This window comes from Cnephaeus nilssonii, assembly GCF_951640355.1.
Source record: "Cnephaeus nilssonii genome assembly, chromosome: 5".
Lineage (NCBI taxonomy): Eukaryota > Metazoa > Chordata > Mammalia > Chiroptera > Vespertilionidae > Cnephaeus > Cnephaeus nilssonii.
In genome coordinates this window covers 80188022-80208551 of record NC_137076.1, presented here as the reverse complement: position 1 = coordinate 80208551, position 20530 = coordinate 80188022, and the positions used below count along the sequence as shown (strand labels likewise).

Genomic DNA, 20530 nt, shown 5'->3' with positions numbered 1-20530 from the left:
AGCATGTAAGGTTAAGAACTATTGATAAGCAATGACTGAGGACCCAGGAAGGTGGGGGTGTAGGTAAGGGGGGAGGATGCTGAGGCAGGATTTCAATCCCATTTAGAATTATGAAGTTCCAGAAAGCCCAACGGATTGATAGGTTGATATACATAAAACCTCTGGATGTCCAAAAGAAAACCATTATAAAATATAAGAAGCAGGTAATTGGTGGGAAATATAGCAAAAGCTTTGGAGCCTTAATATGTATACAGAACTTTTACAGATCAATAAGGTGAGCACCCAATAGGAAAACGGAGTACGGGCAAGAACAGACAGTTCACAAAGAAGAAATACAATGGGCCGATACACTTAGGAAAAGTGGTCAGCCTCACTAGGAATCAAATAAATGCAAATTAAAACAACAGAGACGTTATCTTTTGCCTAGCTAATTGGTGAAGATTAAATACATGATAATACCTCATGTTGGTGAGGGTGTGGAAAAAAACAGGCACTGTCATTCACTGGTGGGAGTACAGATTGATGCAACCTTTCCAGAAGGTAATTTGGCAACCGTAACGCTGAGGAAGATTGCAAACCTTTGTGACGCAGCAATTCCACTTTTAGGAAGATCGCCTTAGGAAATGATTGTGGATAATAATAACAATAATAGCTAACCTTTATTAAATGCTCGGTGCATGCCAAGCTCCACACGCATTATCTCATATAATCCTCACAGCCGTCATCCCACAAGGTGAGCTGTTATCACCTGTACTTTACAGACAAGGAAACTGAAGTGCAAACGGATTAATTAAGTCAATGACCAGAGGACACAAAACTAACAAGTAGCAAAGCCTGGATTTGAACCCAGGCAGTCTGAGTCAAGAGCCATCCTACCTGTACAACAGTGTACACTGGGTGTGTGCAGTGGATATAGAATGTATACAGTGGGCAGAAGTGCAAGGATGTTCCTCTGGGCTTGTTTGTAATGGGGAAGAAAGGAAGGGGAGAAAACCTGCTAACTACCCCATGATAGGAATTGGTCACATAGACTGTGATAGACTCGTACTGGAATATTATGCAACCCTGAAAATGATGCTATAGGAAAAAGGTGTGAGATCAATGGAGGAAAAAGGCGACTAGTGTAATACTTTAAACAATAAAGAATTTAAATTAAAAAAAAGAAAAGGGTATGTGAATACTAGGGTTTTATGTATGTTACTAATGATTCCATTTTGTTTAAAATGTGTGTGTTTTGTATATGCATAAAGATCTGTGGAAGGCTATAAAAGGAATTGACAAAATTGGCTACCTTTTAGAAAAACTATCTGGCTGTGGTGGGAAGTTAGAGAGAGACTTGTTGTTTCAAGCCATATGTCCTTTTTCACCTCTTGAATTTTGAATCGTGTGAATATATCATCTGTTAAAATGGCGGGCCTGACCTCCTCCCTTCCTTCTCCTTCTACCCCCAGCCCTTAACTCTTAGCTGAGTTGGCTCCTCCCTCAGTCTGAGTTGGGGTAGCTCCTCTGGGCTTCAGCACCTTCCTGCCTCCCCGAGCCATGCTGTGTGTCAATGCCAGGTGACAGCTCCCCGAGAGGAGGGGCTGTCTGTCACCTGGGTCTGCCGGTGTCGCCCGGGACAGAAGTTAGATCGTGAACACTGAAGTCAAGGAGACCTGGGTTTGAATCCCAGTTCCATCACCTTGCGGAAGTGACTTCACCGTCCTGTGCCTCCGTTTCCCCATCTGTAAATGGGTTTAATCATTGCAGTGAACTAATAGGGTTATTTTCATAAGATAATGTATGCCAAGCTCCCAGTACCATTCCAGGCACAAGGGAAGCTCTCTCCGGGTAACAGCCACACGGCATCAGCGCAGACCCTCTGTGAATGCTTGTTGAATTGAACTAGGAAGGGACACCTGGAGGGGCAGCTCCCCAGGCCCGGCCCAAGGCCAGTGGCCCTTCCTCCATTGCTCACGCTTGGCACTGCCCATCATTGCCATGCTCACCTCCCTGCCTTGTGCCCCCACAGCCACCCGGCCCAAGCTGAAGAAGATGAAGAGTCAGACGGGACAGGTGGGGGAGAAACAATCGCTGAAGTGTGAGGCAGTGGCCGGTAACCCCCTGCCCTCCTACCGCTGGTTCAAGGATGGCAAGGAGCTCAACCGCAGCCGCGACATTCGCATCAAGTACGGCAATGGCAGGTGAGCAGCAGCCATCCCTCCCTCCTGGCATCTTCCCTCCTGAGAAGGAGGGTCCTGAGCTGGCAGAACCTAGGGCTGTGTCCCCAGACTCACCTGTGGATCGAGTTCCCCACCCCGCTTCCTTGCCAGCACCAATAGTTTCTCCTTGCAACCCTGGGCTCCTCTGGTTACGTTGGCCCCGTGTCTTCAGACTATAGATCCTTAATTAATGTCTCTGGATGGCTGAAGGCAATTTGATTGTCAGTCAGCTTTGCCTGTGGAGGTCCACTCTTGTCCTAGAAGTTCTCAAAGGACCTGCCACAGTGTCTGAAAGCCCAGCATTTGGCGGTCCTTGGGGGAAAGACTGCCTGCAGAATGCACCTGGGAGGTCGTGTGTGGTGATGGGCTGGTTCCTCAGCTCAGCAAGCTGAACTGGGCAGAGAGCTGGCTAAGGGGGAAGGGCACATGGCTTTGACTAGTGTTGGGGGAGTCTGTGTCTCAGACAGTTTCCCCCTATGACATGGGATTGTCTTTAATCTGGAGTCAGCGCTCCAGAGAAGTGACTCAGACGCTCAGGAGCCTCCAGCTGTGGGAGATGGCCTCTCTTCCATCTTGGGTTGGTCAAGTGGGGACTTCGGGCACCAGAGAAGCCAGGAGTCCAAGGCAGCTCCTCACCTCTCTCCTGCCTCTCACAGCCCCCGACAGACTGTTGGGTGGCAGAACAAGCACGAGGGGAAGCCCCCGTCTGCCTGCTAAACGGAAGTTCTGCCTGACCTCTGTTCTGTCGGCCCTGAGGGCCAGGTGTACCTCCCTCTCTAGCCGAGAGCACCCTAGTCTTTCCTGCCCCTCCGGAGTATCTTACAGCCACCCTCTCCCTGGCTATCCTTTTCCTCCTCGCTGCCCCCCAAATGCAAACAAGGATGATTTTAGAGGACCCCAGCCTGCCCCACAACAGAAAGTGATGGGAGGCCCGGGCTCCGGCTGCTCCTGGGTTGCTGTGTGACCCTCGCTGTGCACATTCTGCCCCCAGGCCTCCGTCTCCAATATGTGAAAGAGGGTGTGGGGGTAAGGAGTCTGGGAGGCACTTCAGTTCTCTGACTGTCCTTTCAAGAGTGGGGAGCAGAGGCAAAACCGGTCACCTGGAAAGTGGTCCAGGCGGAATTGGAATTTACAAAGAGTTTGATTTGATCAGTGGTTCCCAACCTTTTTTTGGCCATGCCCCACCTAGGCATCTCTAAAATCCTGATGTCCCCCGTGACATATAATTCTTATTATTCAAAAAGTGGACTCCTTTTCACATGGAGGAAGCCTAAAAAGGCCATTAACTTGGTCTAAACAAGCTTCCAAAGAACATGGCAACCATGAAAGAGAAAAATAAAAGAACAAAAGGACAGATGAAGAACTGAGGAAGAAATGACTAAGAAATTGTTTTAAAAAATAATATAATATGAAGTGATATGAAAAATAGAAAATAAAGTTTCAAAACACATAACAGAGAACTGAAATGCATGAATATGTCACAATATATATTTATACTGGAGGCCCGATGCACAAAATTAGTGCAAGGGGCTCGTCCCCCACCCGCCGTGGCGGCTGCCTCTGCCTCGGCATGGCGGCCCAGGGCCTCTGCCTCGCCCCGCCGCCACGGCTTTGTCCGGAAGGTCTTCTGGAAGGACATCCAGTCTAATTAGCCTATTATGCTTTTATTATTATAGATACTGTATAGGAGGCCCCTAGAACCATAAGACAAGCAAAAAATTGACTGTTCATAACTCATTCTCAAATTGCCCCCCTTAAAAATCAAATTGTCCCCCTGCGGGGTGTGTGCCCATGTTGGGAACCACTGGTTTAGATCAAAGGTTTGTGGCTGAGAGAATGCTGCATCCTAAGGAAATTGGGGAGAGGGGTCTTGTGTGTCCCCAATCTACATATTTAGCAAGAAACTCAGGTTGCCCACCAAGCTCACCTTCTGAGGCCACCCCACCCCTTCCCATTGCCCAAGACTGGCTCCAAGCTGGAGAAAGGAATGGACAGGCTTCTGGGATTGTTGGGGCGCCTGTCCTCTCTTTCTGGGAGGTCAGAGCGAACCCTCTCTCCGGACCTCTGCGTCTCAGTGAAGGAGGGGAGAGGCCATCTCCGAAAAGAAAACAGAAGCAGGAGAGAGGGTTGTCCCTTGTATCCCCATTACTCTGAAACACGTCCACAACTTGGCCATCCTCACCCCCCCGTTCCTGATCCCATGTCACAGTCACACTCACCCACACACAGGAGCACGCACACCCTCAGAGCCCCTGCGCCACCAACAAGATCCTTTCTCTGGTGACTTCAGCCTTTCTCTCTCTCCTCACAAGCCCACTCGCATCGCTTCCCTCCCCGTTGCTGTGCCTCGTCCTCCTCCAGCTGTTGCCCCATCTTGCTTCTTCCCTCCACCACCACACGGAGTCAGTTTCATGCCCACTGACTCCACTCTCCTGTCCTCCACGCCTCTCAGCTCCACTAGACTCTGCCCTGCAAATACAGCCCCACCCCCATGGCTGCAGCTCTTGACAGACCCAGCGACTTCAGAGCTTCCTGGCCCTGCGCCTCCAGGCCTGGGTGCCACGTGCTCCCTTGCCCCTATGGTCCTCCTGCACCTCTTAACCACCCTCTTAGTCGCCATCAGTACTGAACTTTCCTGTCTTTTGAGCTTCACTCGCCTCCCTCCCTCTCCACCTGTGGGTGTTTGCACCCTCTCATATCTGATGACCCCAGGCCTCCATCTCCAGTTTGATGGCTTTTTTTAAAACCTAGTTCCAGACCCATGCTGCCAGCTAAACACTAGATACTCCACAGGCATCTCTAATCCAGAGTGCCTCAGCCTGGCCTCTCCCTCCTGCCCCCTCTGGCCCTGCCTCACCCTCCCGTGCTGCCCTCTCAGCTGTGGCAGAAGCAGATGCCTGTTGCTCAGCACTGCCCCCATGCCGTCCCCTCCAGCTGGGTACCACTTCTCCGGAAGGAAGCACCCTTCTCCCTGCCTCGCGAGCTTCGTATTTGGTCTCCTAGCTTTTAGTCTCTTCTCCTCCACTCTCCCACTCTTGGCTGTCCCCACCCTTTCTGGTCATAGGCCCTTTGTGGATTCATTTCTGTATCTAACATAGCACCAACTGTGTGCCAGGCACTCTGCCAGAGGCTGGAGAGACACCAGGGAATGGAACTGGCATGGCCCCGACCTTCACAGGGTTTCTAGTCGAGCCTCTAGTGCAGAATGCAGGTAAAGGCCTCCACCCTTTCTTCAGAAAAAGTGGATCTCATCCACCCGGTTTTGCTTACTATTCTAGACTTCTAGAGTCACCAACTCCCATGACTCTGACGGGGGATGATGATCTTTCTAACATGGGCACATATCCGATCTTCCATTCATTTACATGACAGATCTTGAGTGCCTGCTGTATGCCAGGTACCGCCCAGGCCTTGGGGCCCTTCCGACTCTTTTCTTCCAGGCCTCTAAGTCACTGCCCCGCTGTTCCCCAATACCTCGGTGCTCCCGACCTCTGCTCGTTCCTGTCATGGCCCTGGACTTGGGCTCAGGCTGTCCCCTGTGCTGGCAGCAGACCCCCATACACACACACACTGTCCCTGGACACGTTCTCCAAGGCCCAGCTTAAATGTCATAGCCTCTGGGACACCTTCTTGAGCCCTCCAGGCAGCTCTCGTCACCTCCTGTCATAATGCCTCAAACACAGTTCCATTGCATTGTTGGGGGCTGTCTCTCTTTCTAGCATGAGAGGGTTCCCCATACCCGTCTCCCCTGCATGGCCTGGCAGAGGGTGACAGTAGGACTGGGCAGGTCGCCCTTTGGGGTGACCTGGACTTTGAACACTTCAGCATCCTGGTCAAGCCTCCATTTCATCTAACAATTAGGTCAGCCAGTCAAGAAACAGGGCCTGGTCAGGCCTTCTCCTGGGTATCAGGGACCCCTGAGAGCCTGAAGTGTGCCCCCGTCCCCTTCCTGTCAGGGACCCATCCTAGCTGCTGCCTTTCTGAAATATCCTTGCTCCACCCAGCCTGCCCCTGGGCTCCCAGCAGTGAGAGGGCGGAGTGAAGGAGCGGGCCATGATCGGGAACTTCTGATTCCACGTTGTGACTCAGAGAGCTGCCACCTCCACTCATACTTCCCCTGGCATGGGGGCAGGGGCAGGGTCTCCTGGATGGCAGCATCCTCTTTTCTTCTGCCCGCACCACAGCTTGCTCTCTGGCCCCCTAGCACTCCTCTGCCCAGGCCACACTCTGTCTTGACATTGCTCTTGGTCTTGCAGAGACCCCCTCCCTGGCAGGTGCCGTCTGCCTCAGGGGCTGCCGCAGGAGGTATCTCCCCAAGCTTTCCTGTGCCAGGAGAACACTGGCCCCCCAAACCCTGGGCACGGGCCCCCCCCCCTGCAGAACCGGGCCCTCCCCTGCAGAACCGTGAGTTCCCTTATTTATGAGGTGCAGGCTGGGACAGGCCCCTCAGGCAAGCAGAGGGAGGTAGGCGCTGAGGAAAATGTGCGAGTAGAGGACGTGGCAGCCCAAATCCCATCCCTGCCAACAAAAGACTGGCTGAGAAAGGAAGGGAGGGGCATCCATCACAGGGGCAGGCCCGAGGCAAGGTGGCTAGGGGGCGCCAGGCCTGCCCGGGGGTGGGAGAGAGAGTCCTGAGTCCTTGCAGCTAGGAGGCTAGGAGTGAGGAGAGAACGTAGTGTGTGTTATCCCCACCCCTCTCGTTCCTCAGGGCCGGGGAGACCCACAGAGCCCCGCCTTCAGCTCTGACCCCAGGACCTTTTTTTCGAAAGCCTGGGGCCCACCTCCCTCGAACTGGCAGTATCGTCGCACAGCTGGTACACGTAGGGGTCATTCTTTCTGTCCCCTTGCCTCTTCCTGGTTTCTCAAAGGGGAGCGGCTCTCCCTGGGCCCCCCACGCCTTTCCCCGCTTTCCCCGGGTCTTACTTTCATGTGGAAGCTCTTCTTTCCTGTTTGAGCCTTAATCCCTCCGGACATCTGTGAGCCTGGCTCTGCCTTGTCCTGCTACATATGGTGTCATGTAAGGAAGGTCCTTTGAGCTCAGCTGTGGTGACAAGGAGGTTCTGGCTCTGGGTCCGCTCTACCGTGACCCTGTGACCCTCAGGCGGTCCCCCCCCCCCTCCTTTTGCTTGTCTAGTGTCAGGAAAGATCTGGTGGCTGGGGAGCCTGGTCCTGAGGCAGCTGGGCTTTGTGGCATGTAATTAGGCTGAAGCCAGGAAAGAGATGCTGTCTTCGCCAGAGGGGCCTCCCAGGCTCTGTTTAATGAAGGGAACAAACTTGAATTGACAGAAGAGGGTTGTAGGCAGACACCAGGCCAAGGAGACACAGACTGGCTTGAGCTGGCAAAAACTGGGTGGGGTGGAGGGGCAGTGGGAGGGTCAGGCAGCTGTCACTGTAACATCAATAAGGATATTGCCATAGCAACAGGGCCTACAAATAAGACAACCTCATGAACCCTTGTTTGGGGAATCTTGGAGTGAGGCGGCCTGGGAAAAGGCCCACTCCCAGATGCAGAGGTGGAGCCCAGGAGACTGGTGCCCACAGCACAGCCCCGGTAGAGATGTGGGTCCGTTTGCCATCTCCTCCCCTTGGCCTGACCTCTCTACCCCTGTCCTTCCTCATCGCCTTTTCTACACCCCTGGGCTCCACCACCCCTCCAACCCACCACACATATTCTGTGAATCTGGTGTTTGAATTCGGGACTAAAAAGAGGAGGAGATTACAGCCTGGAGAGAAATTTTCATGCTACTTCTTGTTTCTTCTTGGGGGCCAGTCTGGGGTCCCGGGCTTCATCTGGGGCTCCAGCCAGCCCCTGGAGAACACTGGGGCAGAGCGAGCTGTGGGAGATGTGACCAGAACCTGCAGAGCCCAGGTTCCCTGGGGCAGGTGCAGAGAGACTCTGGGAAGGAAGGAGAGGTTGGCAGGGTCTCCAGGAAAGGGGAGAACCAGGGCCAGGTATCCTAGAGTCACACACAGCACTGGAGTCCCCGCGCAGGCCTGGCCCCATGTCTCTCGGCATGCAGGGGCTGGGTGCAGAGTCCTCCACAGAGGGGTCTACCCCATGTCAGTCTCCGGGGGAAAGCCCATGCCCTCACCAACTCCAGCACTGTGTCCACCTCTGCCTTTGCCTTGCCATGTGCCCTCGGACAAGTCTAGAAGCCCCTCTAAGACTCAGTTTTCCCATCTGTGCTGTCCTGTCCACCACCTCCAGATTAGCCATGACGGTCAAATCAGGCCACAACGACAGGATCTCGTTCCCTAAGCTATCCAAGCTCCTGGCTCTCAGAAAGCACTCAGTAAACTTTTATTGAATGAATGAATGAATGAAGTGAAAGCCCCTTGGAGAGGCCACAGTGTGCCCCTTAGTGGCAGGGCTAATGTGAAGTTAGGGGAGAGCCACAGGTTGGAGCTGGGAGACTGGGCACAGTTGCCATGGAAACCTGTCAGAACAGCCTCCCTCACCCCACTCCCCTCCCCGTAGGTATCTGGGAATAGGCTTTGCATTTAGAGTGACAGGCTGCCACTTCCAAGGAAAGGCTAAGGTAGCTGGTGAGCCGGTGGCTGACCTGTTTCGGGGCAAAACACTGGGCCTGGGGCAGGGGCACTGGAAGAAGAGGAGGGAGGTGGCCATGTGACTTCCTAAGGGACCCCGATTTCCTCCCCCAGGAAAATAGCTACAAATAAGGACCAGCCCTGGAAACAGGGACGTGGAGACTCGTAGATTTGGAACATGTGTGTAGCCACTAGCCCTGCCCTCTGCTCTCCTGGTGCCCGGGTTTCCGCCCAGCTCCAGGGACTCAGTGTTCCGCCCGGACCTCAGACTCCGCTTCCCCTCCACACTTCGCAGCCACGGTGGCTCTGCAGGGCGAGGTGACCTCTGGGTGACCGCTGGGGAGTCACAGCCAGCCTGGGCCCCGGCTCACGCCTCTCCCCCTTTTATTACCGCCCTAACCAGAAAGAACTCACGACTACAGTTCAACAAGGTGAAGGTGGAGGACGCAGGGGAGTACGTCTGCGAGGCTGAGAACATCCTGGGGAAGGACACGGTCAGAGGCCGGCTCTACGTCAACAGCGGTAGGTAGTCCGCCCACAGAGGGAGGGGTCCTATAGGGGTTCCAGTTGCCCCCCAGCCCCGGGGAGGCCGGCACATGATCCATCTTGCACTTGACTCCCCTCCCTCCTGCTGCTGCCATATCAAGCCCCGAGATCTGGGCCGATTCAGAGAAATGCAGTCGAAGCATAAATGTTTAGCTTTGTTATCGGGGCCTGGAAGAGCCGCCAGCTCTCATTTTAAATACCCTAAAAACTAAATATTTTGAAATCAAGAGGTGGGGGTGGGGGAAGGATATTTTTAGAAGGCAATTATGGCAGGCTGGGCTGCCAGGACCGGGCTCCAAGGAGAGGCAGGCCCAGGGTGTGTGCGCGCGGGCGAGCTGGCTGCCGGGTGCCTGTTGCTTTGCTGGGCACGCGAGTGCAGGCAGCCGTCTACACAGGGCCGTGGGGGGAGGCTTGGGTGCCTTTGACCCTGGGGACAGCCTCTGTTCCGGGATGGCAGGCCCCTGCTCTGCATGTCACTCTCTCCCTTGGAGACTTGTGAGGTCAGAAGCTCGAGACACCTTTGCATCCCCGCTCCAGCTTGAGCATGGAGGCTGCCTCCTGCTGGGCTGTCTGTCCTCTGGGGCCCTTGACTGGGGAAGTCCCTCAGGCTGCTCCCCTCTGAGACTCTAGCACACCCCACAGAACTCTTCCTTCTTCCTGACACCCAGGCCTAGCATACCATTGGCTCCCTGGTTATTTGGGTCGGCTTCCCAGTCCTGTCCCTGCCACAGAGTCTGATCCTGTATCTGTCCTCGCCCACCTGTGTTTCCACCATATAGCCTTTCGGGACTCTGAACCCAGCAGGGTCCAAAGAGAGCTCGGACGTGGCTGCCCTGGGCCTGCCCTCAGAGGAAAACCTGGCGCAGACGCTGTCTGTCCTGTCTTGTGAGGGATCCCCTGCTCTCCCAGCCTCTCAGGCTCCTCCGCCTCCCTTGCCACTGTATCCAATAGATCCTGGTCAGGCTTCTTTCTGGACCTTCCTCACACCTGTCCCTTCTATTCCATCCCCACCTCAGGAGCAACCTCAGCCCGGGTTTTATCCCTAATCACCTGAACCAGAGCCAAGGCCTCTCAGGACGCTCTCATCCTGTCATGCACCCACCCTGGGGCCACAGAACAAATACTTTGTCCCACAGCCCAGCTCTCAAGGGAGGCCCAAAGGATCTTCCCAGTCCTGCCTGCAGCCTGTCCCTTGCATCCCATCATTATTTCTCCTCCTGGGTCATCTCTCCCAGGCAGCCTTCCTCCCTGACCACGCCCAGCCTGAGGCCCAGTCCTGGGCCACTTCTTGGTCAACCATGGTCTTGTGTAGCTCTTGAATTCTAGCCTTCGAAGGTTCTTCAGCTCTCATAGAGTTGCTGAGCTTTCTCTGTGGGTATGAGCTCCCCAGGGCAATTGTGAACCAGGAGTGGGGAGAGCGGGATGATGCCTTCTCCCAGGAGTCTCAATAATAGGCACAACTGCTGAGAGCTGCTCTGCATCAGGCTCCATTGTCTCTTGAGCCCGTACTCAAGGCCATGAAGTATTTTAATATATATTTTTTATTGATTTCAGAGAGGAAGGGAGAGGGCGAAAGAGCTAGAAACACCAAGTATGAGAGAGAATCACTGATCAACTGCCTCCTGCATGCTCCACACTGGAGATGTGAGCCCACAACCCAGGCATATGCCCTGACCAGGAATCGAACCATGGCCTTCTGGTTCATAGGCCAATGCTCAACCACTGAGCCACACCAACCGGGCTGAAGTATTTTATAAATTATAATACTGACAGGTTAAATATTCTTCCCAAAGTCAAACAGCTAGACCATGCACTCCAGGGGGCTATGTGGGGCTGTTTACTACTCTTGCCTCTGGGCCTAGCACAAGTGCCTGGCTTACAGCAGGCCCCTGGGAAATATTATATAAAAGGGCTTGGAACCTGCTCCAAGGCCATTAACTGACTCCCACATGCCCCAGCCTGGGCATGGTTATACTGGGGGTACCTGGGCCCCCGGCTCCTCCCAACCTGTCCCAAGCCTGGGAAAATGGATCCAGCATCTGCTGCCTCAGCCAGAGTGGGCAGACAGTCTCAGATCCACTTTGTATTTTAGATGCCCTATTTCATTATTCAAAACTTTCTTGGTTAGAGCTGACAACAACCTAACTTAAAACTACCTGAAGGAATTTATTGGCTTATAAAACTGAGATGGCCAGAGGCGGAATTGGCCCCAGACATGACAAGAACTCAGAGCAGGGTCAGGATGCTCTCTCCTACCATGTTAGCCCCATTTTCTCCTACTGGAAAATGGGTTTCTCCGTGTCTTGGGAATGGATAGGGAAGAGGAGGTCATGGCCTCAGAAAGCTCCAGGTTTATATCATCCCAGCTCGCCACCCAGGGAAAAGGGATAGTTTGTCTCTGTGTCCATTCATACAATCACACAGGTGGATTCCGACGGCTCCCTGCTCAGGTGACGTGCCCTGATTGGCCCAGTCACCGTGCTCAGGGGGGTGAGGTGCCACCTGTGTGATTGTGTGATTGCCAGGCCTGTGGGTGTGCAGAGGGGGTATTGAGAGGCAGAGTACTATGAGTGAGGCAGAGTACTAGAACTACGGGGGGCGGGGCAGGCACTTCCTTAGAGGTGTGCGGTTAGCAGAGGAGGAGGAGAGGGCTGCCATGCGAAAGCCACAGGGGTGCCCTCTCTCCTGCACAAGGCTGGGGACCTAAGGCTCAGGACTGTTGTGAGATCCCTAAGATAAGCTGCAACTCCCCCTACACCCAAACTCCTGACAGCCCTCAGCAGCCCATGTTCTGATCAGTTAGGGAACCGGACAGTGGAGCTTTAGGCTGGGCCCTGAGGACTTCCCAGGTGGCTCCTTGCCTCTTGTCCTTGCAGCCTGGCCAGAGAGCAGCAGGGCAGAGTGGCGGAAAGAATTCAGAGCTTTGGTCTCATCCCAGCTCTAAGGGGCAACCCAGGACGAGTTACTCTACCTCCCTAGTCTTAGGGTTTCCCATCTGAGGCTCAGCTAGATGATCTCTAAGCCCCTGCCCCTTTGCTCATGGAGAAACTTCTGGGATTCTGAGTTTGACATTGAGGCTGACCCTATGCCCTGAGCTGCTGCCGCCGCCGCCACCACCTCCACACACACACACACACACACACACACACACACACACACACACACGACCACCTCTTCTGTTGCTCTGTTCAGTCCATGGCAGGGAAGATCCTACTCTTGATGTGGGGAGGTGAATGGGGTCACTGAAGGGGACCGGAGGCCCCTGCTGGGGACGTTTTCCCACGCAGAGATGCCCAGGCTCCCTGTTTTCCTGTGGAACCCAGGAGCAACCACACCCTGGGGAGAGGGCGAGGGCCGGTAACGGGCCTCTGTGCCTGCCCCCCTCTGACTCATCCCAAGGTGGGTAGGTTTGGCCCGCCCGGGCCCCAGGGAAGCCAGGGCTACTGGAGTGGGCAGGCCAGAAGAAGGCATGGGAGGGCTGGCAAGGAGCAGTGGCTGCTCAAGGAGCATCATGGTGGCTCTTTGCTACTGTAGCTCTGTTCCAGGGCACCTCGATGGTCCTTCCCCAAATCACAGGGCACCCTTCTTGTAGGCACAGGTCTGCCAGCCCATAAGAGGCACGTTTCTGAGTTGGCTGGGATAAGGAGGAGGAGACAAGGAGTTTATGGTGCTTTTAACAAAAACAATCTGCTTGGTCCAGTCCAAGGAATTCTCCAATTCTCTTCTGAATTAGAGAAGCCAGCTGCCTCGTCCCCAGGTGAAAGAAAACTTGGGAATGTCCCAGGTGACTGTATGTCCCAGATGTCAAACCCGCCTGTCCTTCACCCAGATGGCAGGCACGTTTGGCCTGGGGTGTCACAAGACCATGGAAGCCCTGGAGAGGCTTCTGGGCCTGTCCATTACCTGGAGGCTTAAAAAGGCTAACTGTTTAATCGCATACACATGCACGCATGCACTCTGACTCATGCAGGCACACACACACATGCACTTTCACACATTTAGCAGGCCTTACTCAGCAACACCTTGTTTTGAGCTCTGGGAGGCAGTCCGGGCTTCTGACAAAGTTCCTTAAATGGCAGGAAGCTAAAACCTGAACTCGAAGTGTCTGCCTGTCCTAACACACCGAAGAGGAAGGATAGGCAACTTTGGCAGCTTTATCAACGGGAAAGGGGGCATTCTGGGCAAGTGGGAGGGGAGCCTTGAGGGATGAAGAGGTTTCTCCATGAGGGAGGGAGAAACAGCTGCCGCAGCTGGCAGCAGGGAGAGCATCCATAGCATCTGCCCCCTCCTGGCCCATTCTCTCTTCAGGGACCCGGGAAACTTACACCAAGAAACTCATGGCTAATGTGCCAGGCATTTTTCTAAATCAAAATTTTGAGGTCTAGTTGACATGCTACAAAATCCACCCTTTCTAAAACATACAATTCAATGGGTTTTCGTATATTCTCAAAATTGTAAAACCATCACCACTGATTCCAAAACATTTTCATTGACTCAAAAAAATACCAAATACTCATTAGCAGTCACTCCCCATTCATCTCTCCCCTTAGTACCTGGCAATCACTATTCTGCTTTGTGCCTCTATAGATTTACCTATTCCGGGTATTTTATATAAATAGAATCATACAGTATATGACCTTTCATGACTAGTTTCTTCCACTTGATATGTTTTTAAGGTTCATCCACATTGTAGCATTTATCAGTACTTTACGTTTTATAGCTGAATAATGTTTCATCACATTTTGTTTATCCATTCATTACTGAGTTGTTGGGTCATTCAAGTTCGTTTTCACATTTGGGCTATATGAATAATGCTGCTGTATCATTTGTGTACAAGTCTTTGTGAGGACACATATTTTCAATTATCTTGGGTACATACCTACGAGTAGAATTTCTGGGCCACATGATAACCCTCTGTTTAATTTTTTTGAAGAACCACCAGACTGTGTTCCAAAGTGGCAGTACCATTTTACATTCCCACCAGCATTGCATGACAGTTTGAATGTCTCCTCGTCTTCACCACCACTGTTATTATCCGTCTCTTTTATTATAGCTGTCTAAGTGGGGGTGAAGTGGTATCTCACTGTGGTTTTGATTTTCACATCCCTGATGACCTCCCAGGGATATTTGCATTTAACAGGAAACAATGTTTTAATCTACAGAAAAGCTACATCCTCATCAGCCAAGGTTCAGTGGTAAATGAGATAGACAGGGCCCCTGCCCAAATGGAGATGACGTTCTAGTGGAGGGGAGGGGCTAAGCTTTAAACAGCTAGTAATTGCACAACTAGTCATTTAATTATGTGAGAATAAGCACTACAAGCACAGATATACAACGCTAAGAGAAAAGTAAGGAGGAGCCTGAGCAGCCTCTCTGAGATACTGATTTTTTATTTTTATTTTATTATTTTAGTGCCTTAAAACTACATTTATTACCTTTCAGACATAGCTTAGCTGATTCCTGCAGCTCAGGGCCTGTCACAAAACTTCAATCAGGGCCTCTGGGCTCAACCTGGGTGTTTGGGGTGGGGGTCAGCGGGTCAGGATCCACGTATAAACTCACTCATATGGCCATTGGCAAGCCTCAGGTCTTCACACTCAGTTGACCAGAGATGAGATACTAATCTTTTGAAAGTCCTGGACAGGAAGGCACCTGGCTTGTTAGAGGAGTTGGACTAAGCCAGTGTCGTCTGCATATACTGCAGGAGAGGAATAAGACATGAAGCAGGAGAGGTGGGAAGGCCCAGATTGGACCTGGGAAAAGTTGAGGGACTCTATTCTGAGTGCAAATGGAAGCCATAGGTGGATTTTGATAATGGAAATGATTGACCAATATTCTAAAATCCAGTTTGGCCCTAGCCAGTTTGGCTCAGTGGGTAGAGTGTCGACCTCTGGACTGAAGGGTCCTGGGTTCGATTCCAATCAAGAGCATGTATCTTGGTTGCAGGCTTAATCCCGGCCCTAGTCAGCATGTGTGGGAGGCAACCAATCAATGTGTCTCTCTCACATCAATGTTTCTCTCTCTCTGTTTCTCCCCCTCTCTTCCACTCTCCCTAAAAATCAATGGAAAAATATCCTCAGGTAAGGATTAACTAAAAATTAAAAATGAATAAAAACCACTTTGGCAGCTACAAAATGAAATGGTTAGAGATGACGGCAAGAGTGAGGGCAGAAAGACCAGTGAGGAGGCTATGATAGTCGTGCACAGAAGAGACCATGCGACCAGAGCTGGGGAGGCAGGAGTGAGACATGGATAGGGACTCGTGCAGAGGTAGAAGGCAGCCCTTGGTGACAGACAGCTGGGGAAAATAAAGGAGGAAGAGAACCAAAGATACCCTCTAGGTCAGGCGTCCTCAAACTACGGCCCGCGGGCCACATGCGGGTGTTTTGGCCGTTTTGTTTTTTTACTTCAAAATAAGATATGTGCAGTGTGCATAGGAATTTGTTCCTAGTTTTTTTTAAACTATAGTCCGGCCCTCCAACGGTCTGAGGGACAGTGAACTGGCCCCCTGTTTAAAAAGTTTGAGGACCCCTGCCTAGGTAATAGGTTTGTTCCCTGCAGTCACTGGCTGGGCAGATGATTGGCAGCTGAGTTTGGGGTGGAGGTGTCAAAGGAGTAGCCAGACTCGCAACTTGGAGTCCGTATGTCATCTTCACTTCCCCAAACACCGGAGAGCACGGCGACGAGGGAGTAGGGACGTGTTGCCTTGAGAGCCCACAGAGTTGCACTGCAATGACTTAGGAAGGCCCTGCCATCACAGGGCGGGGGGCGGGGAAGGGGAGGCTCGAGGTACTTCTTTCTGAGATAGAAAGGCCTACGTCACTTCCCCCACACACTCTGTGACGGGCTCCCCCATTGGCCTCCCCTTTTGCCTTTCTAGTCCCCATGACAACACAGCTCTGGCAGCCCAGGCCAGGGCATCGCAGGCGGGACCCTGGCTTCCTTCAGGCATTGTCCTCTGCCTCCCAAGGCCTCGATGAGCAGGCAGGCGTGTGGACAGACCCAAGCGTGCAGTCCTGGTCCCTGCTACCCTCCTCGCTGCCCTCTGCTGTTCACTCAGCGCAGCAATGGGCAGGCTTTCCCGTCCATGACTGTAGTGGAAGCCAGGCTGGGCCTGGCAGGCTCCGGACAAGATTTCTCTGGCTTAGCCAAGACTCTCAGAGGACGCAGGCCTGTGGTCCACATCGGGTTTGCATTCATCGGCTTATGTCAAGTCTTGTACTGATGTGTTCTTCCACAAGGGACCGTGGCTGGCAAGCATGCTCAGCCGGGCGTCGTAGATCCTTGTCACAGCACACACTGTGACTCTGAACAGGCACTTCCCTGCTCTTTCCTCACTCCGCCTTGGCAGTGTAACCAAAGGACAGGACAACCTCTAGGGTCATTCCAAGCAACAGGATTTTATAATTCACAGGCGTGGTCACCTCAGCTGTTTCTCTTCTCTGTCCCTTTCTCAGTTCCCTGGGTCTCACTGACCCAGAAATGAGGCAGAGACCAGCAGGAGGCCTCCTCTCTCAGCCAGCATGTGGCTCCCAGCTGGGCCTGGAGTGTATGGAGGCAGGAGCCCTGGGCAGGGTGGGGCTCAAGATGCCAGACCAGCGGCAGGCACGACGTGGAGGGGAAGGTGGGAGCTGGCCCTGCCCGCTGGGTTTTATCAGCGAGCTCTTCAGACATATACAGAGGCGAGGCTGTGTATACACTCCCCGTCCCCGCGCTCCATCTGTCTCCCCGCATGTCTAAACAGTGAGGGCGCCAAGTGCCTGCTCTCCACCTCCTCCTCCTCTCGCCCCCATTACTGCGCGAGGTGGTAGACACTCAATACCCCTGAGGAGACAGGACCAGCCAAGGTAAGAAGGTTTGCCTCAGTGAGGAGTTCGCTGCTGGGTGAGTGAGAGGTCCTCAGAGCCCCAGAGGCTGGGGGGGTGGGAGAGGCAGGAGCCAGTTTCTGGCTGTCCAATCTGGATACAAAGCCTAGGGGGTTAGCTTACAGATGAAAACTGACATTTGGGGCAAGAATTTTCACTTGAAATCAGCTTTCTGGATGCCATCCCATGGGGAAGCAGAACTTTGGTTGTTTTCACTTATCAAAAGAAGCTGATCAATCAGACGGGCAGTCTGAGTCAGCAGCCCTAAAGCCCATCTTGCTCTCACCTAGAGTTCCCCTCCCAGCTGTTCCCAGCCCTCTCCCAGCCTGAAGCCCAGGTTTGTAGCCTGGGCTGTCCCAGGCCCAAGGCTCCTCCAGAGGCAACAGCTAACGCGGTGGGGAAGGAGGGGAGCTACCTGGCGAGGGCAGATGCAAAGAAGACCCTGGATGCTCATGGAGATGGGCACAGTGGCCTTTATAACATTCACGGGAGGCTCTCTCCTCCCCTCCCCCAAGGGGGAAGAAATGGAAGCGAGGGTTCTCCCCACATCTCCTTAGATCTTAGAACATGACAGTGTCCAAAAGGTGCCATTCCCCTCAAAGTGTAGCGTCCTTCCAGCCACCATGGGAGCCTGAGCAGAGCATGTGGATATGGATGTCCCCTCCCTGTGACTCTGTCCCCCACGGAACACGTGGTGTCTCATCTGCCTGCAGTGGCGCCCCCAGGAAGGCAGGGAGGGAGGGGGCTGAGGGAACAGTTTTTGCTGGCCTCTCACCACCTCCATACACAGAAAACCTTCCAGGCCTTTGGAGGTTTGCCCAGAGCAGGGGTGCAGGGTGGTGCTGGGCAGATGGTCAGAGCTCATGGTGGCCTCCCCTTTGCTTTGTTGGTGACCGAGAGGGACCACCAGACCTTCCCTGCCCAGCCATCCCTGCTGTCTCTGAGCTTTGAGCACTGAGACGGGCGGTGCAGGAGGTGGTTCCTGGGGCCCAGAGGGGGTCTCAGTGGGTCACTGGCACATGTCTCTCATACCTCCAGTGAGCACCACTCTGTCATCCTGGTCGGGGCACGCCCGGAAGTGCAACGAGACAGCCAAGTCCTATTGTGTCAACGGAGGCGTCTGCTACTACATCGAGGGCATCAACCAGCTCTCCTGCAAGTAAGTGACCAGTGGGGGCGGGCGTGGGGGCAAAAGCAGGGTGAGACAGGCTGGGGCAGAAGTGGAGGGCTCTAGGAAAAGTGGGCTTCAAGCCACTGACAAGGGGTCCCCAAGGAGTGTAGACAGGGAGGTGTGCCCCCTTTCCTGGAATCCAGGGAGATGTAAGCGCTAAAGGGCTCAGGGCTTCTGCAGTCCCAGCTTCCCAGGCCCCTACCCACTCATCTCCTGATGTCCACCCCTTCACCAGCACCTTTCAGGAAGATGGGGAGGCCAGTCGTGACCTGGGCATTGAGCTCGTTTTCTCTCTCTCTCTCTTTCTTCCCCTCCCCATTGCTCAGCAACTCTCCAAACTTTGTTGTGATAAACGTTCCCCAGGGTGTGTGTCCCCCAGCAGTGAGGAGCCCGGCAGGGCCAGGCAGAGTGCGAGTCCCAGCGCCCTTGGGGAGAAGAGGGCTCTGTCCCCAGGGCTCGCCTCAGGACCTGGCTACTCTCCCTGCCTGGCAGGACCCCACTATCCAGATGTGCCCTGGGTGCTGCCTGGCCCTAGTCCCTCTCTATGGGGTGAAGGGACTCCGGTGGGGACACCACTCTGGGTGTGACCCAGTGGGGGAGGTCAGGGTTGAAGAGCTCAAGCTGGGCTTTCTTGTGCCTCCCCACGGTCAGAGCTACTCTCCAGCCAGGCAGGGCTGCCTCAGGAGGACTCCCAGGAGCTTAGAACCACCTGTGCCGCTTACACACAGGGCAGGAGGGCATGGGCCTCAGAGAGGGTTTATTCAGGCACAGCCAGACCTTCTGAGCAGCTGGACCCACAGCGCCCTCTTGATGGGTTCTCGGGCAGGTGCAAGAGGAGGAGGAGGAGGAAACAGAGAGAGGAGGAGGAGGAGGAGGAGGAGGAGGAGGAGGAGGAGTGGCTGGTGAGGGTAGCACAGGTTCTGGCTGGACCCTCAGGAGTAGGAGGGAGGTCTAGTTATCAACTTTGGGTTTTCAAAGCAGCCCAAGGCTAGGGTCTGGCAAGGTGCCAAAGCTGCCCCATTCCCATGGCATCTGGGCAAAGGCCACCAGAGCATCGATGGAGATTCAGAGAGAGGCATTTGCCCTCCCCACAGACAAGTCAGATTCAGCATTCCTCAGCTCTCCTGTGCTCCCTCCTGGCTACAGCCCTAGCCCGGGACTTTCAAAGACCACCCGCCCCACACAAAGGGATAACAGAGGGTTATGCCTCCTTCACACTCTCCCACAGGGCTGGGCTAGCTTGGCCTGGGCTGCCAGGCAGATCTGTGCCTCTCACCTCAGCTGGCCTCCTTTGCTGGCTTCCTCCCTGGTTCCACCCTTCACCTGCTGCCCTCCCCTTCCCGTCTCCCCCATCCTGAATCTTAGGGGACAGTCCCAAAGGCAACCGCAGGTCCCCCAGGGAAGTTCCCAGCCCAGACTCAGCCCCTCATCCTTTCCCTCACTCTGCCTCTAAGAGGCTGCCACATTCGTTCTGCAGACCCTGGGGAGCATGCTGGCCTTGATAATGCTCTGAGCTCTTGGGAATAGACCTACAGAAATTCAGAGGGTTCTGGAAAACCTCCCAGAGACAGCCTAGCCTTGTGCCCTCCCTGCTTACCACCCTCCCCCCAGTACACACACACCAGTCTTCTCTTCCTTCGCCCATTGGACCCTAGAGTCTTGAAGGGTTCCAGGAATGGCACTGAAGTCAGCCCTGGCTCCAGGTAGGGAAGGTTTCAGCCCCCCAGGGCAGGTGCTGGGGCTGAAGAGGGCTTTGGGGCCCAGGACTCCAGCACTAGAGAGTTTAGTGTGGGAAGGAGAAGGATGGGCTAATGGGTTCCAGAGGGTCCTGCCATCAAGGCTGTACCCTTTAGGACCCTCTGGGTCCCACCCAGCTCCATCTGAGAGGAATAGAGGGCAGGAGCCTGAGCCATTGTGAAGATAATGTCCTGTTTCCCCTCCCCACCAGGACAACTGGGGTCACTGCTTAGCGCTTGAACTTGGTACCCAGAATCACCACCTCCCCATCTCAACCTGCCCTGGAACCCACTTCCCTGACTCCCTGAGCCCTCAAGGGAGAGGGGCATCCCTGGCGGGGATTTCGCCAGGAAAGCAGGTCCTCAGAGCTGTGCTGGAGAAGGACAGGGGGGAGGGGGCCGGGCAGAGCCCAGAGGCCACTCTGGGGGTGGGTAGGCTGGGAGGGGAGGGGGGCAGGCCTC

General features: G+C 54.1%; 1 protein-coding gene across 3 annotated transcripts in view; it reads left to right on the top strand.

Moving 5' to 3' along the window:
• Positions 1-20530, top strand: part of NRG2 (neuregulin 2) — a gene marked incomplete at its 5' end in the record, with an annotated part of 227170 nt that overhangs the window by 186204 nt on the left and 20436 nt on the right. For all 3 annotated transcript variants that reach the window (XM_079773216.1, XM_079773215.1, XM_079773217.1), the window contains 3 exons: positions 2012-2183; positions 9154-9272; positions 18200-18320. In XM_079773216.1, coding sequence (XP_079629342.1) covers positions 2012-2183; positions 9154-9272; positions 18200-18320 — 412 coding nt within the window. The remainder of the gene's footprint in view (positions 1-2011; positions 2184-9153; positions 9273-18199; positions 18321-20530) is intronic.